General features: G+C 38.6%; 1 protein-coding gene across 12 annotated transcripts in view; it reads left to right on the forward strand.

The window, feature by feature from the left end:
• diaph2 (diaphanous-related formin 2) overlaps positions 1-21,883 on the forward strand; it is a 471,667-nt gene that overhangs the window by 294,369 nt on the left and 155,415 nt on the right. For all 12 annotated transcript variants that reach the window (XM_079630046.1, XM_079630050.1, XM_079630044.1 and 9 more), the window contains 2 exons: positions 15,090-15,191; positions 18,346-18,585. In XM_079630046.1, the coding sequence (XP_079486172.1) occupies positions 15,090-15,191; positions 18,346-18,585 (342 nt within the window). The remainder of the gene's footprint in view (positions 1-15,089; positions 15,192-18,345; positions 18,586-21,883) is intronic.

The raw sequence follows: 21,883 nt of genomic DNA on the forward strand, positions 1-21,883 counted from the left end.
ATGGTATTTAATACTTCCCCATTTTATGATTGAGAAATGGTTGTACCCATGTGTATAAATGTTCACCTAAGGAAGTGGTCAGGAAGTCTAAGACTGGTGGTAGTGAGTGCAGTATCTGCTGAGTACTCTGATTGAATTGTGATACCTGATCCAAAGTGATTGTTTTTGTATATTGAAGTCTTTTTATTTATTTATTTTTCCCTTTTGATGTTTCATGTTTTGGCACCTGTGAGCACCTTGCACTTTCCTGGCTTGGGAGAATAAACTGAAAACTGGCATTTAACGTCCTCCATGTGTTGATTTGAAGAACTCTAGATGGTATCCCTATAGTTGCTCTTTGACATGTTTGCTTCTCGAGTTATTGGTCCATGTCCAAGTGCCAGAATTTATCTGTATGGCTGTTTGTGTTTTTGTTCTACAGTTTATACAGTAGATTAGGGTTTTCTGTTGTTTTCTGTCTGTATTTGTTTCTCCTTGCTCTTCTTTGAAAGCTGGAGAAAGGTGGAATAGATAAGGAATATTTAGATGTCCTGGTCCACATTGGCCCTTCTTGGCTGTTACTGGGAGCAGAGATGACCTTTAATTGCCAGGTGGTTTGGGCTGGGTGTGTGGAAGCCTGAACTGAGGTGACAGCCCTGTCGCTCTTTACAGAAGCAGAAGAGCTAAACTGATGACCTTTTCTCACATTCAGCTGTGCTTTATAGAGGAGATTCATCTGTCAGGTTTGCACACCTCCTTCCCTTTTCTCTATTCTCAGTTTCATCCTTCTTTCGAGCAATGCCCCCCCCCCCCCCCCTCTCTCTCTCTCTCTCTCTCTCTCTCTCTCTCTCTCTCTCTCTCTCTCTCTCTCTCTCTCAAACCCACCCCCTCACATTTATCACCTTCATCACCCCATCGTCATCCCTGGAACTTAAATAGCCATGGCATGATCTCCTCTTCCTTGAGGGGGAGGTAATCCACAGGTCCAGTTTTATGTCCTTACACAGTAATGGTATAGGCTTTTTAGTGGCTCTCTGGAATGACAGTAATGCCTCAGTCGTGCCGACGGGATGTTGGCAGAGGTTTGTTGGTAGGCTTGAAGCCACAGACAGATGCTCCTCTGAACCACTCAAGCAATATGGATAGAGAGAGTTCGGAGTATTGTTATTTTTCTTTTTTCTTTCTCCTAGGGTTCATGGTGGTTGCTGGTCTACCTTGACTTCATTCACACTGCATCAAGGAAATGTCACATCTCAAAACAGGAAAGATAGCCAGATGAGTGTAAATTTCCTAATGGTCACACTTACGATTCAGACCGGCTGTTAGTAGAAATGAGCATACCGTTTATTACGGATGAGCGAGTGATGTTCTATATATTTCTTCTAAATAAATATTAATTCTGTTCTATTGTCTAAGTATTTCATAAGTTTGTTGTGATTTGTTGTGAACTTCAAAAAAGTTGTGATTTAACCAAGTGGAGCATCTATGTATAAGGGCACATACAGTACACACTAGAAATAGATAGGGATTTGTAAAATATATATTTATATATATATTTTTTTTTATGGAAAAAAATGTAGTATTATTTGAAAAAAATTCTTATTTGAATTCAGATTGGTGACAATATTAGAGTTCTTCTCAAGCTGTGTTCACATAACAGAGTGTCACTTTCGCTTTACACCTTGTATTCTACCCATACATCCTCGAGGTGCGTAGTCGAAGGATAATCAAATAATTCACAGCATCCTGTGACACAGCATAATCTTAAGTGTAGGTGCAATGAAGAGAAGAAAGTTCTGTATTTTTCTGCATTTGATCTGTAATGTAATTGATGTCTTAGTGTGGGCAGTTTTGCTAAACAGTGACCTACAGATGGTTTGGAACTCCATCCTACACTTACAATACTCCTCTAGCTTTATCTGATCATGCGAGCGATGCACAGATCTGTAAACCCCAGCAGGCTTGCCGGGGTGTAGCATCCATACAGTAGGCGTGTGAAGCCTCTCATCTAACGCTTGCCTGCACAGCCAAGCACTCAGACACTTACTTTTCATTGTCTGGAGAAAAATGCAATGCCTCACTCAGTCGTTCTCTCTTGCTTTCTTTCTTGCTTTCTTTATCTTTCTGACAGGAATGTGGCTTAGCCTCTCTCTTTTGCTTTTATTTTTGACTCTGTCCCTCTTTCCCATTTTTTAAGTTTTTCTTGCTTTGTTGATGTCATTCCACATTTTTCTATCACACAAGCAAAGAACCGTCATCCCAATGACAACAAAGAGCCTGCAAAACAATCAGATAAAAAGCATTTATTATAGTCACTGGTCCAGGCAAAGGTCTGCATGAAAAAGGCATACATGCTGACAGAGACTCTCTGCCCCATTGTAGAGGTGTGACAGAAGAGAAAGAGATTGAAGACTGGGCAAGTGCATAAGAGACCAAGGTCCATACGCCGGTATTATGTTTTCAACCCTTGTTTTCACTCCAAGAAGCCAGGCTCAGCTCTGCTTTTTTTCAAGCCACCAATGAAGCCACAGCCATAAATATTACACTCTGACAAATCCCCTTCACTCGGCATCATGCTTTTATATTAATACACATCCATTTCTCTCACGCACAACTGAGTTCAGAAGCTGCACCCTCCTTACCCCATATGAAATGTGTGATGATAAACCTGAATGTTTTCTTTTTTTATATGGAAAATCTTGGACCCCCCCTCCTCCCTTTTTTGTGAATTTTGCGAAATTTTGCTAAATCTCTGTAATCAATTTAGATGATAATTAAAGAGAAACACACACCAGGATTTCTCATTTGCTGCCAGGGAGGCAGTGTCTTAAGTTTGTGTTCTCCACTGGTGCCTTAATCTCTCAAAGAACCCTCCCGCAGCCCTCTGGGAAGACTTTAATGCTGGGATAGTGGTTTTTGGTTCAATGCCCTTGTACCACTGATGCCAAAAGCACAGTAAAGCTAAAAGCCAGAACAATGCAGATATCATTAATAAGCTCTCAAAGGCTCTGGCCCTCTCTGAAATAATGCACCAGTGGCATTATAGTGTGCTGAGAATATGACAACAGACCACACTTCAATGCAATGCAATATGATGACAAAGTAACAGGTTAGCCCTGATAAAAGAAGAGAATGGTGAGGGATAAACAAGGATTTTGTCTGCAGTTTTCTCGGCAGAAGAGTTTTAAAGAACAATCTCACCGCCCAATCGCTACATTCTCATGGATGAATGTTTCTTATTCTTACTCACTCACTCTCCATACGAGTGTTGTACTTGGGCACTGTGCTGGCCTGGAGCAAAACTTTATCTTGGAATTCTAATAAGCTTTTCTATCTACATCATATTCAAGATGGACTCAACCTTTGTACTCTTTGTATAGCGCTATCAACAGGGAGCTGTGTAATGAACACTAATAGCTTTCATTTGAAAATGACCCACTGAACGTCTCTCTTATAACCTCACATGCTTTCATTACAGCAGGGCTAAGCTCAGTTCAGCTCAGTTAATGTGTTCAATGATAGCCAGTTATTCACAGGAAATAGTACTGTGGGCTTTGATACTTCTGTTGTGGTTTCAAATGATCTTTCTTCTTTTGTTTTAAACTTCAAACTAAACTAAAAATATCATCATATCTATTATTGGCCAATTTATTGATTATAACATTTAAGTCATGGCCTGATAAAGTAGTGTTAATTGCTGTCCAGGTTTCTTCTCTCATTAGATTCACAAATATGTAAATGTAACCCTAATGTAATGCATTTATGCATGATGGAAGCAGAGTCATATACATGCAGTCGATTTTGCACACCTTGGTGTGTATTAGAAATGTATACATAACTTGAATGAATAAAAACAATAAAGTATTTTTTATTTAGATTAATATATTATCTACTGCAAACTATATTGTCATCTAATCATCTTTTTTAAATATTATTAGAGACTATATATTTTTTTATTGTCAGATTTACTTAATTCATTCAGCCATTCATTCATTCATTTATTCATTCAATCCCCAAACTCTGACTAAATGTTTGTAAATAAGACAAAAATGCTATATCATTTTATTTTAACTCAGAGGACTTTTTGATACTGATTAACAGAAAAACTGATGAACATGAAAATCTGTCTACAAATCCGTCAGAATTTATTTAATTTACAGAAAGAAAGAAAAAAAGGAAAAAAAAGTTTTTTCTTCTTCTGTAAATTCAATCAATTCTAACTGATTTTTAGAAAGACTTTAATTTTGATCAGTTTTTACACATGATTTGAGCATGTTATATTGGTAGATGTACTGTAAGTCAGCGAGATGGCCTTGTCTACCTGTCTCTCTGGCTGTATTCATCAACACAGACTGAAAACTCCCAAAATATATTCTCATTTCACTCTCAACACTGCCTATTACTTGTCAGTCTGCATCTGTGCTGATCTTCACCAGGACTATGTCCGCCAGTCACTGTGGAAAGGCATGCTTTTCTCTCACAAGCAGTGTTTTCAATCATAGAAGATCTATAGCATGACTGTGTTATGTTTTTCATTGTGTGAGGTGGGGGGAGACAGGTCAAACTACTTTTGCGGGAACTACAGGACCACGCCACATTGACTGTCAATTTAACAATCAGGTTCTCCCCAGAGCCCAGTGACATCATCACTTACGATGTGTCATTTCATCGACTTGACCGCAGATCGGTGTCACCCCTTCGTTTCTGTAATTATATATCATAGGCTATTTCTTGAGAGAGTAGATGTATTATGATTGGAAAAAAAACTGTTCAATTTTGAACATTTGCTTGCCACATTAGTATGCTCCTGCAGTACCTTCTCGTTGTTATGAATTATGCCAGTCATTCCTTAGTATTCATCCCCATTGACTGCTAGACTACTGCAAAGGAAATGTACTAATGTAACATGTACCTTTGTGCAATTCAGTATTCAAAGGAACTCCATACTTTCCATTTTTCTCATTTTAGCACCTCATGTATTTTTGATCCCTGAGTTGATCAGTTGGAAATGTGCAACGGTCAATCCTGTTTCACTCCTTCCTTGTGAATTATTCTTTATGAGTCCCTTTGGTCAGAATACTTTTCAAACTGCAGATATTTCATTCATACACCTACGCTGGACTGCATAACTTAATGCCCTTTTTTAAGGCTCACTTGCATTCTGTAGTAATATTAATAAATAGTAAATCATGCAAAAATAGTAGTGCTATTGTATGATTTGTGATGTTAATCTCATATGATTGAATATTTAAGAATATTTATGACTTTTCTTACTTTAAGGTATTGTTCACCCAAAAAATTTAAATTATCTACTCACCCTCATGATGTTTTAGAACTTAATCACTTGCTTTCTTCTGTGGAACACACAACAAAGATTTAGAAAAAAAAAATGTCTTAACATTTTTGTGCCCATACAATGAAAGTCAGGGGGGGTGGGGGGGAAATGTCATAACAGTAATTTTTAGAATGACATGAGGGTGATACATTTATTTTTTATTTTTGGGTAAACTATCCCTTTAAAAAACTTTATCTTATCCTTGATTTATATATGTTTTAACATGTACAAAAAGTGCAAAAAGTCATTACATAGCATTCAATTTTTAAAAGTTGCTTTCCTACTGGTGGAAATGTTTGGCAAATTCGTTGATGACTTTAGAGGCACGGAAATGACAAAATTTAAAAAAAAAAAAAAAACCTGAGTCTGATTATTCAATCGTCTGTCCTTGAAATCTTTTTTTGCTACACTCAAAGCACCATAACGGCAGCTAATAAAGCATGTAGCCCAATGCATAATGTGTAACGATGACAAATAACCACACTCTCTGTCCTGTGTGATACAGTACCACAGCATTAGAGATGACAGTACTGCATTCTTGAGATTTTAGGAATCTGGCATCACATTAATAGCTTATTAGGGTGATGTAAGGCAGCGTCCTTGACTGAAATCTTCGTAACATTTTCTGAGAAGCCAGTTGTCCATCCTGACGTATGCCCTGTCAGCGCTCCCTCCCGCTGCGCCTCACCTCAGCTCAGCTATGGCCTTCTCAGCATGGTTGTGGATGGCTGTGCCTGTTAGGGGTTTCGTGTTTGCCCTTGCTTGTTATTATTGTTTATCTTGTTTGTCAATCACCCGGATCGTCTGCTATTTCGACATTGCCTTCATACATATTCATGAGCCCTCATTACCTGGCTCAATGGTTGGTTGCAGGGCATGGCGACGGTGCCAGCTTTTGTTCTCGAGACTTACAACAGGTGACGAGCAGCTTGTGTATTGTTACCTGTCGTTTGCATATTAGAAAAGTGCATTCAGGACAGGATGAGAAGTACAGAGGTGCGCCAAGCTTCCAGATTATTACCTAAGCAGAAAAGACTGCTCATCTCCTTGAGTTTAATTGAAGCTTGGTTTTGGCACAGAGCTGGTAGGCTCCACTGCATGAGATGCTTATTCAATAGCACAATGCTAATTTTATTAAAATAGAAAATAATAGTTTATTATGTAATTTATTCATGTAATGTTAAAGCTGAATTTTCAGCAGCCATTACTCCAGTCTTCAGCGTCACATGATCCTTCGGAAATCATTCACATTTTCTTATTCGTCTTCTTCTTATTATTATTTCTTATTATGTTGAAAAAAATTATGCTCCTAAATATTTTTTTGTGTGGAAAAAGAACATTTATTTTTGTTTGAAATCTTTTTGTAACATTTTTAATGCATCCTTGCTGAATAAAGAATATTTCTTTAAAAACAACTGTATCTTTGTGAGGACAATCTTTTCCGATGGTCTTAAACTCATCCGGTCCTCACAAACATAGTTTTACAAGTATGTACACACACACACACACACACACACACACACACACACACACACACACACACACACACAATGTAACAGACTGCTCAGGTGTTCATTTTCCCCATATCCTGAAAAAGATTTAGTTAGAAAGACAAAATTAATGTCATGGTAGGTATGTCAGGTTTGCCAGCTCTATCACTCACCGACCCAAATAATCCGTTTTTTTATTTATTTCTCATTTAGTTTAATATGATTTTGGAATCTGTCATCCCAGGTTTGTCGCCTGTCAGTCGCCAACTGTGGCTAGTGACTGTGACAGTCTGAGGTGTTGATTTAGCGGAGTAGAGATCCCTTTCGAATCTGTCAGAGTGCGACTCTGTAGATTAGCTTAATGTCAACTGCACAACCCTCTAATGTGTCACATGTTGTGCCCATTGAGGAAAATTATTAGCCTCCTGAGTGACTGTGTATCTGTGTATTCTCTGTCTGGTTGTAAAACTGCCCCTATTTAGGTGTCACATCTCACTTAAAGTAGCCATTGTTGTTATTCCTTTAAATGCATTTTTTTTTATCAAAACTGTGGCCTTTACCGTCTCCAATATACAGTGGCTTGCGAATGTATTCAAACTCAACCTTAATTTTTTTTTCTCACATTTTTATGTCGCTGCCTTGTTAAACGACTTAAAATTAATTTCCCCTTATATTAATCTACACTCCATACACCATAATGACGAAGCAAAAAAGAAAAAAAACGATTTGTGATAACTGCATATGTATTAAGAATAATTCAATAATACAATTAAATTATTACATTGCATAAGTATTCAAACCCTTAACTCAGTACTTAGCAGCCTTAAGTCTTTTTTTGTATGATGTAAAAAGCTTTGCACATCTGCATTTGGCAATTTTCTGCCATTCTTCTCCTCAGATACTCTCAAGCTCTGTCAGGTTGGACGGTGACCATCGGTGGACAGACATTTTCAGGTTTCTCCAGAGATGTTCGATTGGGTTCCAGCCCAGGTTCTGGCTGAGTTGTGCATAAGCCACTCTTGCATTGTCTTAGCTGTGTGCTTAGGGTTATTGTCCTGTTGGAAAGGGATCCTTCTGCCCTGTCCGAGGTTCTGAATGATCTGGACTAATTTTTCATTAAGTAACTTTATATTTTGCTGCATTGAGCTTTCCTTTACTCTGATGAGTCCCCCAGTCCCTGCCGCTGAAAAACACCCCCACAGCATGATGCTGCTACCACTACACTGTACTGTTAGAATGGTATTGTCCCTGGTTTCCTCCATACATTATGCTTGGAACTGAGGTTCATCATACCAGAGAATATTGTTTTTCACATACTAAGTCCTTTAGGTGTTTTTTTGGTGCAAATTCGAAGTGGGTTTTCTTGTGTCTTCACTGAGGAGAGGCTTGAGTCTGGCCACTCTGCCATAAAGCCCAGGTTTAGTTTTGGAGTGATGTTTGTCCTCCCATATGGGGAGATTTGGGGCCAGTCATGGCCTAATGGTTATAGAGTAAGACTTGTAATCCGAAGGTTGACGGTTCATTTGTCAATAACAGCAGGACAAATCTTCCACCCTCAATTCCCATGATTCCAGCAATTCCACCCCAATCCATCAATGGGTGGCAAAATGGCTGTCCACTAACTTGGATGGGTTAAATGCAGAGGGTAAATTCTGATTATCGGCTACCATACTTGGCCGTCACATCACTATTTTATATGTGATCATGGAGCTCAACCAAGAGTGACCATCAGCTTCTTGGTCACCAATTTAATTAAACCCCTTCTCCATCGATTTCTCAGTTTAGCCAGGAGACCAGCTCTAGGGAGAGTCCTGGTTGTTTCAAACTACTTCCATTAAGGAGTATGGAGGCTGCATGCTTTTGTGAACCTTCAATACAGCAGGACAATCACACCTGTCTTCCCCAGATCTGTGTCTCGACACAATCCTGTCTCTGAGCTCTAGTTATTTTGACCTCATGGCTTGGTTTTTGCTCTGATATACATTTTCAGCTGTTAGATCTTTTATTGAGAGGTGTGTGCCTTTCCAGATCATACCCATTCAATTGAATTTGCCACAGGTTATCTCCACTCGAAGTGTAGTAACATCTACAATATACATTTCAAGTATCCCAGAAAAAGGTATGAATACATATGCAATGTAATTATTTAAGTTGTTTATGTTTAATACATTTGCAGTTATCACAAATATTTGTATTATTTTTTTGTTATGCTGTTTATAGTGTATGTGGAAAAAAAAAGTAAATTAATGTAGTTTAATGTAAGGCAGCTCAGTTAAGGGGTTTGAAAACTTTCGCAAGCCACTGTATATGTTCTAAAAATAGTCAGCTGTGTTTTGGTGCAAGTTCCTGGGAAGTGTGTGATTACACTGGCACGTGGAGTGCTGTGTTATTAAATCATGAGACACAGCTGTGATAAAATTGTGACCTAATTTCATAGACCAATGCTGTATTGCACCCTAATTGGATAGAAGCTGTTTGCATTGACGGTGTCATGATAATTACCCTGCTTATTTATTACTCTCCCCCCCTCCCTCCTGTAAGTTTGATAAGGACTGCATGTGTATTAGGTTTCTGAGAGATAAGGTGACTAACTCATCAAACAGGTCGTTCAACTCTGATGTCGGGCTGAATCATGCGCTCTACATTACACGGAATAACAGATTTACTCTAATCTGAGCCATTTTTTGCTCTTAGAGGCATCACATTGTGACATTTTTGTTGCATGATACATAAGCTTTCTTTACAGAGATCAAAGTATTCTCTTCAAAATAAAGTCATTATGTGCACGAGTAAAATATTTACTGAGACGCACAAATATAGTTCTCATGAAGTAATATTTTTAAAAAGTCTGTCTGGGTATGTTACAGAATTCTCCAGTATTGATTTAAGCAGAGGTCCCTGAAACGATTTACCGAAAGCTGTGCTGAGACGGCACGGCAGGAAGGCGACTGTATAATGTTTCATGTGTGCTTGGCCAAGAGAGACCCTGAGCTGCATGCAGCAATACGTCCCAAAAATGAAGAACAGATCAATTAGAAGGAAAAAAAAGGAGGGTGAACGGACTATCACATCTGTCAACCCTATCCACAACAGACCTGACTGGTTCAGACGAGGAGTTCTGTGTTTGGCATCACATACAGGCAAGGTTACAGCCCCCTGTGCACTCCTCCTTTTGTGAATTCTTTCAGTTTAATAAAGAGTTTATTGCTGGGAGAACATTTTTATTGATTGTGCTGTCCCTGGGAGGGTAATTTGAGATTTGTTGATCTTCCCTCGTTTCTGACTTTACCGTTGGGCATATGCTTTGCTGAGCCGGGTAGAGACGTCCGTGGGCGTAATTTATTTCCATCTACCCAAGCATGGAGCGCCTGTTGTAATGGCTGTTCTTTTCCCCTTAGCCTGTACTATGCATGCTGTCTCGCTTATTGGGTTAACAAACCCTCTGCTGATGGATATTCAGATAAGTGTAAAAAACACACCTTGGACTTAGAGGCTGTGTTTGAAATGGAATACTAGATTGCTACTTACAGAACACTGTACATTAAACTGTATCTGTTTGTTTATTTTCAGGAAGTGGAACAGTAGGCACTATCCTGTTTTAAACATATTTTTGTCATATTACCTTGTGGTGCTGCATGTGAGTGGTATCTTTTTATCAAGAAAATACAAAATGGCTAAAACATGGTTATCAATATATAAGTATATCAGCATACTATTTATTATCACTACTATTGGCTGACTTTTTAATTTAATTGTTTAACATTGAATATCAAATGTTGTATGCTCATTTCCCCTATTTTTACATTTAAACTAGATTTGCCATCATCTAATGTTCAGTTAATTTTTATTAAAACTAACACTCTTAAATAACTAACATACCAACAACACTGTAATATTTTGCAGATTGTGATATGAAAATATATCTTTCATACCTCCAATAATATTGTGAGAAATAATATTAATATTATATTTATTGTTTATTGGCGGTGACATCACAATAATTATTAGCTTATTGTTGAGTTTAGATATTGGTGCATTCCTACTTTTTTTTTTTAATCCAATTTTGTAGAAAACGTGTCTTAACTTTTGGCAGGAATATTTTTCGGGGGAAAAAAGGTGTTCATTTATCACATTGGAAATGGAAGGTAGCATTGTGAGATAAAGTGTTCCATGCATTGCTGATTTCGGCAAATGTCTTCAGGGTAATTTAAGAATTCATATAGTATTCATACTATACTATATACAGGAGAACTAGTACGACTGGTGTGGAATTATGCTAATCTGAACATATCCAGAGTCTCTGTTCTGACTGAAGACCTTAAAATTATTAACTTGGTTTAGGTTGAGTGTGTGATCGGAAAATATCAGAGATCAAAGTATACTGCTGGAAACTTCATATTTATATTTAAATAATATTTTAATTCAGTCAAAATGTTTTCTTATTCTGAGCCTTCTCTGTCCTGCTTTCCTTCTCTGTATCCTCTTCCAACTCTGGATTCATTCCTGTATCATTTAAGAACTTGGCAGTCATTACACTTACAGACTCTCCTCGTTTTAACAGTTACATGGAAACGTACCAAAGCAAAAGTAATTGCACCTTAATTCCGGTGTTTCACTCAACATTGAAATTACAGTCTTCCCAGGCAGTAGCTCAGTCAGTGCAAATTCTATCAATCTATCCATCAAATCAAATTTTATTTATAAAGTACATTTAAAATCAACCTTGGTTGGCCAAAGTGCTGTACAAGAAAGTATGAGGAAAAAAAACACAAAAAAAACAGAGCAAGAAACATAAAATAAACATTACGCTAGATTAAAAGCACAAGAGAAAAAAATTGTTTTTATCAAGGATTTAAATTCAGCTAAAGTGGAAGTTGTTTTAACATGTAGTGGTAGTTTGTTCCACAGCTTAGGGACCACTGCGAAAGCTCGATCACCCCTGCAGATCGTGGGAGAGACAAGAGATGTTGATATCTTGATTGAAGTGATCTGGATGGATTGTGACTGACAATTAAGTCAGAAAGGTATTTGGGGGCTTGATTGCTGAGATATTTATAAACAAATAATATCATTTTAAAATCAATTCTGTATCGGACTCTTAACCAATGCAGATAACGTAGGATTGGGGTGATGTGATCTCATTTCCGGCTGCCAGTGGGCAGACACGTTTTGGACCATTTGGAAGTATAAGAAGTTACAGTAGACGAGTCATGTTGAAACAAAAGCGTGAATAACTGTTTCAAAGCTATCCCTGTTTAAAAATGGTTTGACTTTGGCTATCCGGCATAGGTGGTAAAAACTGGCCCTGACTGTGGCATTGATTTGTTTGTTCAGTTTAAGACTACTGTCGAGATAAAATCCTAAGTTTTTAACATCGGAGGTAATGTGTAGTGTGAGGGTTCCTTGATCGATATCATTTCTGTCAGAGCTCATTTGGGCCAAATTGGATAATGGTTTTATTTCAACATTTATAGCAACATGCAATTGTTAGTGAGCCACAGCTTGAGTTTGTGAAGACAGTCTTGTAATCTCTTATATGTAGAGTTATCTTTATGTTTTAAAGCAATGTAGAATTGGGTCTCATTTGCATAACAGTGATACGACACACCAAATCTACTCATAATTGATACTCCTACCCATCCATCTATCCATCCATCTATCATCCAGCCATCCATCCATCTATCCTGCATGTTACATAACAGAAGGAATGCATACTAAATATGAGTTAAAATAATTGTATAACATTTAAATAACATTTAAATAATGAATGCAATTCATAAAAAAAAAAAAAAAAACGGTATATCTATTGGTTAACATTATCCTATGTGAAAAGATCATTGGAAAAGGACATTTGTTTTAGAGGAAGAAAAGTTTGCATTTAGATTAAAGATTACAAATCCAAACTTTTTTAAACCTTATGGATAACCTGCACGAATGAGTCTCTTAAACTAAGATCAGGAACATGAATTAAGGAAGTAAATAAGGTCATGAAGTCTGAAATGACATTGAGATGAGCGGTGTCTTGAAGAATAAAGCGTGACAGCATGCATGTGTCTGGTCCTGCAGAGAGAGTCCAAATGGCTGTATTATTAGCATAGCATGTCTTGTCTGCTAGGGCCCATACTCTGCTAACCCCCCTCCCAGATGCAGATTGAGTCTGTAGGCCTGGAGAGAGCAGACTGATTCATTCAGGGTTCAACCGCCTCTTACCAACCCTCCCATATGGCTCTGCTTGCGTGTCATTTGCTCAATATGCGGGACTCCGATAATTATGTAAACCATAGACGAGCGTATTAGCAATTAACAGCGTTTTCTCTCCTGTCACTTTAGCCCCATTTGTTACATTTTCCCTCCGTCTCTGCTCCATTTGGCGGGTTGTCCTATAGATGCCTTTGGAAAGGAGGCAACGGCAAACCCTAATCGCTTGTCTCGTCTCTGCGAGTGGCGATGGAGAAATACAACTCCAATAATGAGATTTGGCGGCACATTAGCAATGATGATTGCTGTGGCTGAATGGTGTGCTGCTGTGTTGTTGTGCTTCATTCAAAATCAATGATACATTGTTCAGGGGAGCTTTGTTCCTCAGCCGAACCGCCGGGCTAATGTTCCTCAGATTCTTTCAGACGAGAGAAAGGCCGTTTTACCGTAATCCCTCCCCCTAACGTGGCTGATCTTTGCTGCTCGATTCGAAAGCCTCTCAGGACATTTATTTAATTTAACATCTGAGATGATGGAGTCAACCGTCAGTTTTATCTCATTGTCCAGACAATTATAGGCTTCTGACACATTTTTATTTTAGTCTAGGTTTGCTTTGAACTAGGGAAAGTGGATGTGTTAGGCATCCTTAAAAAAGTGTTGTGCTTGTGCATATATTCATCTATTCCATATTGAACAAAGCTAATGATTATCTCATCAAAAGCAAGCACATGTCTTGCGGAGTAAAGGAAAAAAAAAAAAACTACAATGCTGTCAGTGTTTACTATTGAGCATAGTACCAAACTCACTGGAGGCCTAGTTTATAGTAATATCACATTTTTCTTTCTCTTACTGCTTTCTAAACATTCCTTTGTACAAGAGAGATTCTTATCCATTATTAATTTGAGTAAAGTTCGTCAAAATCTCTCAGCACTAGATACACTTTATTTTGTTCAATATCCAGGTGTCAGTGGATTGGCTTTGTGTTGCGTCAGGCTTATTATTGTCTGCACGACATTTGAAGTAATTTCAGAGAGAGACCACATAAAAGCATTTAACTAGGATTAGGCCATGCTTCCAACAGGGAGGACAAGAAAGGCAGTTATTGTTAATATTTCAGTTGTGTACTTACAGTATATTGAAGATTTGACACACATGCCAGCCCTCACATCAGCTGTAGCTTGTAATATGCTGGCAACTCAGCATGATTGGCTATGTGTGATTATGCCAACCAAATTAGAAGACGTAATGAGAGAGGAAGTCTACCAATGGAAAGGGCACCTCTTCTTTGGTGAAAAAAGTTGCCATGCTTCTTTTCATTTACTCAGCTGACCTTTATGAGCACAATTAGCATTTAGAGAAAATGAAGGTTCTCTCACTCGCCCACATCACCTACAGTGTGCTTTTACTCTTAGAGGTAATTACAAAGTTGTATGAGCAATATGAACATTTTTGGGTGTGTAAAGAAAGCCAATTGAGTTCCTGACATCGGTAAAGTGGCAAATTTTTAGTGGCAAAATTGGCTCAAAGATCCTCTTTGTCCCGAATTTTCTGAAAAGAAAAGAAAGCCATAAATATCAGGGACATCTCTGTAACATCTTAAATTATGTGGGCGTGGGGGTGGTATTTATTCTCTTATTTCTCATAGTCACCTTGAACATCATTTGCTCGCTGTAAAACTTTGACCTCGGCAGAGCTCCAAGAGTAATGCATGGCAGATTTTCTTTGGAGAGTGTTGGCTCTATCTAGTCCCAACTTGTTAAGAAGCTGAAGAAAACAAGATGGAGTCAAGATCAGCATTAATATTTCCCCTTGAATTGAGCTTCTATAGATTTTTAAAGCCCAATCTGAGATTGGCAGTGTGCAGGAATAGGGAAAGATGTGAACATTAGGGAGTCTCTATGTGAATTGCAAGTGTGTTTCAGACCGCCAGCATAAGGCACAATAGCATATAAAGTTATGGCCTCATTTAAACTATACTCCACCGTCTACCATCTCTCACATCCCTGCGATTAGTTCACCAAATTAGCTGGAAGCAGGTGTTTTCTCCTGTGGTACTGATGGGTGTGTTTGTACTTTTTTTTTTGCAGAACCTGATCAAAAACCTTCCTGAGCAGAAGGAGCTGAGCAATCTGGCAGAGCTGAAAAACGAATATGAGGAGCTTTGTGAATCAGAACAGTTTGGAATTGTGGTGAGTACTGAGATTGTACCTAAAATCACTAGAATAGCTCCAGGAGACTGGAGTTCAATACATTTCAGGGCTCCAGACTAAAGTGTTTACAAATGAGACAAAAAGTAAAATATGAATTTTCAAAATATGTATTATTATTAGACTAATTTTTTTTCTAAACCAGTTCCCCAGACTAAAGTTTACAAATAAGACAAACCCTTTATTCTCCGGTTTGATTTTGAAATTGGTGGGGACGGGGACATCAATATATAAATGAAATTATTGCTAGGGATATATCAGTGTCACTGGATATTGGTAGGGATATTATGGCGCTTCTGGTCCCTACTAAATTATACGCCCTGACACCATTATACATATATGGTTGACACCATGAACAGCCATCTGTTTTGAGCAATTTTGTCATTTAACAACTTTAAAAGTAATTTGATTACTGAATGTTTCATTCTTGGTCAATGTTTGAGTCTGGAGTGCAGCCTTTCCCATTTTCCAGAGACACTGTGCAGGTGCCAGACCTGGAGCTTGGAATCATTTCGTACACTTTTCAATTGAAGAAATAACAACACAGAAGCCAAACAAAACGTGGTACAAAACTTGATCTCTACAATTATAATCTACAGCCAAACACTGGGCCTGGCACCAGCACCAATAATTTGGTAAAAAGGGGTGTTATCTCGCACTAAAAAAGCATTCCAGCTGCCTATCGATTTTATCCGTCTCATTTTCTTAGTCTTTTCTTCCCCTCTATTTTGTTCTCTCTCTTTTGGCTCCGGTTGACTATTTCTCCTCTACTTTCGTCACACTCCAGTGCATAACCCTTCACACGTCTCTGTTCCACTTCCGCCTGTTTCTTTCCTCCAGTCTCTCTCTCTCTCTCATACTAAAATCACCCTCCTTTACATTTCTGTTGTTGTTCACACCAATAGCTCTCTACTTCCGTGTGAAGGATTTTGAGCTGAAAAGCAGAATGGGGGGCATCGGGAAATTAGGCATAGATGGAGAGAGAGAGTGCGCAGGAGAAAGACTGCCTTCAGGCTCCATGCAGGATCAGCGCTATTCAATATATAAAGAGACTGAGTAATGTATAATTAAAAGGCCAAGAATATAAAGGGCATTTTTTATGACAAGTCAAATCTGGTAGCCTGGTTGTGACTGACAGAAGCTATGATTTTGATGAATAATAAAGAGTGAGCCAGAGCTTTATTTTACTACAGAGCATGATTAGGTCCCGAGTTCTTAAACTGGAAAGGCTTTTAGACTTCCTCTATTCCTATATTGACCAAATCCCATTAACATTGGCCTTTGTCTTGACTTTGTCTCAAATATTTAAGCTTCTCTCTACATCGGTTAGTTCTGCGCAGTGCACAGGCTTTAACTTGATGAGTATCGCACCCAAAAGTGAACAATTCTGCCATTATTTAATCTCCCTATGTGGTTACAAACCCCTTATGGCTTTCTTTCTTCCAATAGATGCAAAAAGAGAGAGAAAAAAAATGGTTCACTTTTTTTGTCAATTCTTTTCTTGTCAATTCCAGTATATACTGACAGCTTAATCAGTTGATTGTCTTTAAGTGACTGTGACTTTAAGAAAGGTGCTAAATAAATAAATGTATTTATTTAAATCAGTAATCAAAAGCGGCTAGCATATACTTTGTCGTTGTCATGACAACTGGTGCTCATTTTGTTTTCCGTGAGTTAATTACAAATTAAATTAAATAAAACTAGTAAATCAACATTTTTGTGTTCAGCTAAGTTTATGTATTTGGAGCTGATGCAGCCTCTTATTTTCTTACTTAGTATAAACAAGAGCACTCCATCTAACATCTCTTTTTATTTTATTTTTTTTCATCAGATGTGTTTGGAATAACATGAGGGTGAACAAATGACAGAATTTCCTTTTTTTTGGGTGAACGATTTCTTTAAGCACTCTAAATCATTTTTCTTTTACATAGTATCTTTTCCTTACAGTTGCAGTCAGATGTAGTCCTGTCATGCACACATCTATCTAGGTTGATGCATATGCATTCTTTTACTGATATTATGGCGCTTCTGACAAACCTGCTGGTGACAGCAGATTCACATAGGAATCAATTCAGTGCAGGGTAACAGAACAACCTTCTAGCTCTCGCTCTGTGTTTTGTCTTTCACTACCTGTGTCTTTGGAGAGCGTAATGAAGCACGTTGTGACAGTCTCCTCCTGTGACTGCGCTCAAGGCGGGTAATATACAGGCAGCCTGTGGAAGCACCTCATCAACACCACCTTGCACTGCTCCTTTGGGAAATAAGTCACTCTCAGCTCGTCTCCCTCCAGAGCTGTCACCAACTCACCCTCTTTTATTGTGATTTCCTCTTATACAGAGAAATCAAATCTGGATGTGCAGGGAGGAGGTGGGGTGGGGCGGTGCATGGGGGCGTGAGGCCGATTCTGGGTTTTTTTGATCGGCAACTTGCTCATAAAGATGAATAAATGTGAGCGGTAATGGTACATCCTGACTGCATCTCTGGGCTGCCTGCGAGCATCAGATTATGCAGAAATCTGGAGCAAGAGTGTCTGAGGTCGCCCTCCTCAACGAGCAGCTCCTGTAGGATTCATGTTGTTGTTTTTGTCTCCTTGTTCCTTCCTCTCCTCCTCCTCCTCCTCCTTGCTGTCTTTTAACTGAAATGTCATCTCACTCCAGCACCAGAAACAGTTATATTGTTGCTGTTATTACGGTTAAATGTAATTATAGGTGAACGGCAGAATCTGACATTTATTCGTACAAGATTTGTTGCAAAATTTCTGTTTACAGCGTTAACACAATTGTGCTGGTAAATACTTAATTTTATTTATGGTCTTTTTTGTCACTGTGCCATGGCTCAGATATATTTAACCTTCTTTATGGTTTTATTGTGAACGATTCATCAAGTGTTCTGTATTTTAAGGGGGAAAAAAAGAGGTTTAGTAATCTTTACTCTAAATGTGCTGTTCCTTTTCCACTTTAGGCCATTCAGTCCATTTGAAAATGCTAACCAATTGCTAAATAACGATTTAGTCCTAAAACAGATAGAAAAAACTGGTTTAATTCTCAAATATTTCATATTCCAGAAGTAATAATTGTGTATGTGTTGTGATAACTGAGGATGTGTAAGTTTAAGTTGTTTTTTTTATCAATTTCAGATGAGCTCAGTCAAGATGCTGCGTCCTCGACTGAACGGGATCCTGTTCAAGCTGACGTTTGAGGAGCAGGTGAACAACATCCGGCCGGATATCATGAACGTGACATTCGCCTGCGAGGAGGTAAAGAAGAGCGAAGGTTTCAGCATGCTCTTGGAGATGGTGCTACTGGTCGGGAATTACATGAACGCTGGCTCCAGAAATGCTCAAACATTCGGCTTCAACATCAGCTTTCTCTGCAAGGTACAAAACCAAATGGAATCCTTTTTTTATTTTGCAGTATGTGTCCTCGTATCCTTCCAAGTTTGTTATTTCAAGGTAACTTGACAAGACTGGTCTCCACGAGAATGCAAGTCCGTTCTTTCCGTTCTCAGAATTAAGAAAAAGCCAAGTTCTACATTGCATTCAAAATAAGATTATAGAGAACTTAGTGGAAATGGTAATAGCTCATTGATCGCAAGGGGTTTGAATCTACAATCTGTTAGGAACCAGACTGAAAAGCTTCTACTACACTACTTGGTATTTAGCAGATAATTTTATCCAAAGCAACTTGGAACACTCATCAAGTGTTTTGCTCAAGCCTAAGAACAATGGTGATGGTGATGCATCATCCCGTGTGGGATTTGAGCCTTCAACCTTCCGGATACCAGTCCAGAGCTATTGAGCAAGGCTTGTGCATACTTAACCTCATGGATGAAAGCATGTGCTAAATAACAAGTAAAATAGTAACATGTTTAAGTAGTAGTTGTTTTTACCTGAAGCTGAAATTGTCATGAAATGCCTGTTAGGTGCAATAGCAGTCTTGGGTTTAGTGATTATTGACAGTTATTGACAAACTTGACTACTCTACACCAAATGACAGTATGCTCTTCTTCAGGATCTCATCTACTCTAGTACTGTTAGTTGTGTTTCACAGGTTATTTGTAGAGCTGGCAGGTATGCCTCCCTACTGAGATCATTTTAACTGTTACCAGAATGTGTATGAAAGCTGTAACTGCTTTTGTTGTGTATGTAAAATGGACATCTGGCTGTGTGTTTCACAAGCTGATTTTGGATAGCGAAGCCATTTGGTCCCGCTATGAAAGACAGTCACCCCCCTGCCGGTGTTCCTATGCAGCCAGAACTACACCGTCACTCTTAGTTACATCTCTTTGCTGGCCTTGTCATCTATTCGGAGGTGTCCCAGATGCTGCTGGGACACAGGTGTCCCAACCACAGGGGTTTAAGCTGGAGCCAGTTGTGGCATAGCTGAATGGTTGTTCTCACTTTTCCCAATTTTCAGTTATTTACTTTTAAGCACAGACAAATTGCGTTTCCAAAGACCACTGAATTACAGTTTAACACTAGTAATTTTTCAAAAAAGATGCGGCAATTTCATTGAACAGTTTTATAGTGTGAGCTTTAATCAACGTTCGCTTTTACACCACTCTTTAAAACACCCCAGTACCACCACACACTCGTGCTCGTAAACATCTGAGTCCTTGATGACCATCTCACTTTCTCTTAAAGTGTGTCTGCATGCAAATTGGTATTTGATTAAAAATGAGGGTGCAAGTTTACTTTGCCAAAAACTGCATGCGCACACACTTTTCATATAAGTCCTTCACCTCTTTCTGTCAGCTCCTCGGTTATATTTTTGTTCATCACTGCACTTGTGCACTCAATTTGTTCCAGTGTATGTCTGGTTCTTGGTTGGCATTTGAATGAGCTCAATGCCAAACAAAAAAAGTTTTCTCATTGAGCATGGTGGCTTTGGAGGTGACATGGACATTAGTTGGTTGTTGTTTTTTTCCTCATCTCTGTGTTGGATGGTGTTATGGCCCAGAGGGAGGACACCCCTGATGGGTGACCCTGCCCTGAGCATGTGCGGTTGAGCGGAGAGGATCCAATGGTCATCCGAGCTCGTCGCTCGTGGTATTTTCTCTGACCTCGTCATAAAACCTGACCTTGGGTCTCGCAGTAGCGGACTAACACACTGTCGTCAGACCTCTCTGTAGCTCTCATCGGCTGTTCTCGGACTCTTTTAAACTGTTTTTAAACAAGTTAACTAAAATGACTGTCTATACATTGCCTTTCATAGACATGTTGAGCCCTTGCCCCCTCCCTGATGTACTGTATCAGTGTCTTTCTTTCTTTCTTTCTTTCTTTCTTTTCTTTCTTTCTTTCTTTCTTTCTTTCTTTCTTTCTTTCTTTCTTTCTTTCTTTCTTTCTTTCTTAAGGGGTATTGCTTTCCCCTTTGTTTTCTTCCTCATTTTAATTCCTTCCTTCTAGTTCAGTTTTATTGTTCCTACTGTATGTTTTTTTTCCTTCCTTTTTTATTTCATTAATTCTTAGTTTTATTTCTATATTTGAGCGGTCTAATGATTCAAAATCGCATACCTACCTTCCTTCCCTTTTTCCCCTCCTTCCTTCTTCCTCCCTTAAGTTTTTGCTTTCTTTCACACTTTAAAAAAAAAGAGCTGTCAAATGATTCAGTAAAATTGCATTCATATTGGTCAGACTCACATTTACAGAACATTAGTGAAGTGCCTGCAGTGCGGACAGCTTTTCGCTTGAGCACTGATTGGGCAGTTATTGATGGACAAAGGGAAATGCCCTCATTCTCAATCAGTTCAGTCAAGTAAATGGCCCCCTACGTAGCAGACCTCAGCTTGCTAACGAGCTCATCAGGGAGGGCCGGTCGTGGGCTGACCCGTGATCCGTGAATCTCGCAGTCACACTTGGTACCATATGTAGCTCTCATTTACATATTCCAGAAGCTTTTTACAGGTTAACATTGCTGTTAGCTCAGAACTGCCTTGAAATAAAAATCGCTCCTGTGTTTAAGTCCTTCTGCTTTTTTTTAAACATCTGGTGTTATAAAAGAAACAGCCGAGTCACCACAATCAGTGAGTTTAGCAGTTTGCCGTGTGTAAATTAAGAATCCAGCTTTTCTCACTCCTTATTAGACAAACACTGCTATGTCAATGTTCAGGCAGTGGCAAACAGTCAACTGATTCCTGTAGTTTTAAACACAGAAGTCACTCCATTCAGATATGTATAAAATATATTCAGTGCCAGAGTGGTTAAAATGTGTAGACTGCACTATATCTAAACCCATTGTTTTGTAAAGCAGTTAACTTTATTTGTATTACATTTCAATACATGTAATACATTTTTAAACAGCAGAGAACATGTTTTACAGAAACAAAATAATAATTTATGATTTTTTTTATTATTTAATTCTGGGCCACAACCACTATAAATATTAATGGGGACTTTGCTTTCCTGATCAAGCTAAATGGCCGTGTTAATACTTCTCTTAAACATTTGGTCTGCCTTAATCCTGAATATGTGGTTGCATGTACTTTTTTTAGCCTATATATCAAAAGAAAATTTGAACAGAGCCTGAGCCATGTCTGGATTTTGGGGGGCATGTATGAAGTGTGTTTTCATCTATGGAGATCCAGTACCTTTGACCATCATCTCTCAGAGACACACAAAGTATCTTGGCTCTTTTAAGCTTCAGTTAACTTTAATCTTACAGTATATGTGAGCGTAG

This window comes from Phoxinus phoxinus (genome assembly GCF_949152265.1).
Source record: "Phoxinus phoxinus genome assembly, chromosome: 12".
Classification (NCBI taxonomy): domain Eukaryota; kingdom Metazoa; phylum Chordata; class Actinopteri; order Cypriniformes; family Leuciscidae; genus Phoxinus; species Phoxinus phoxinus.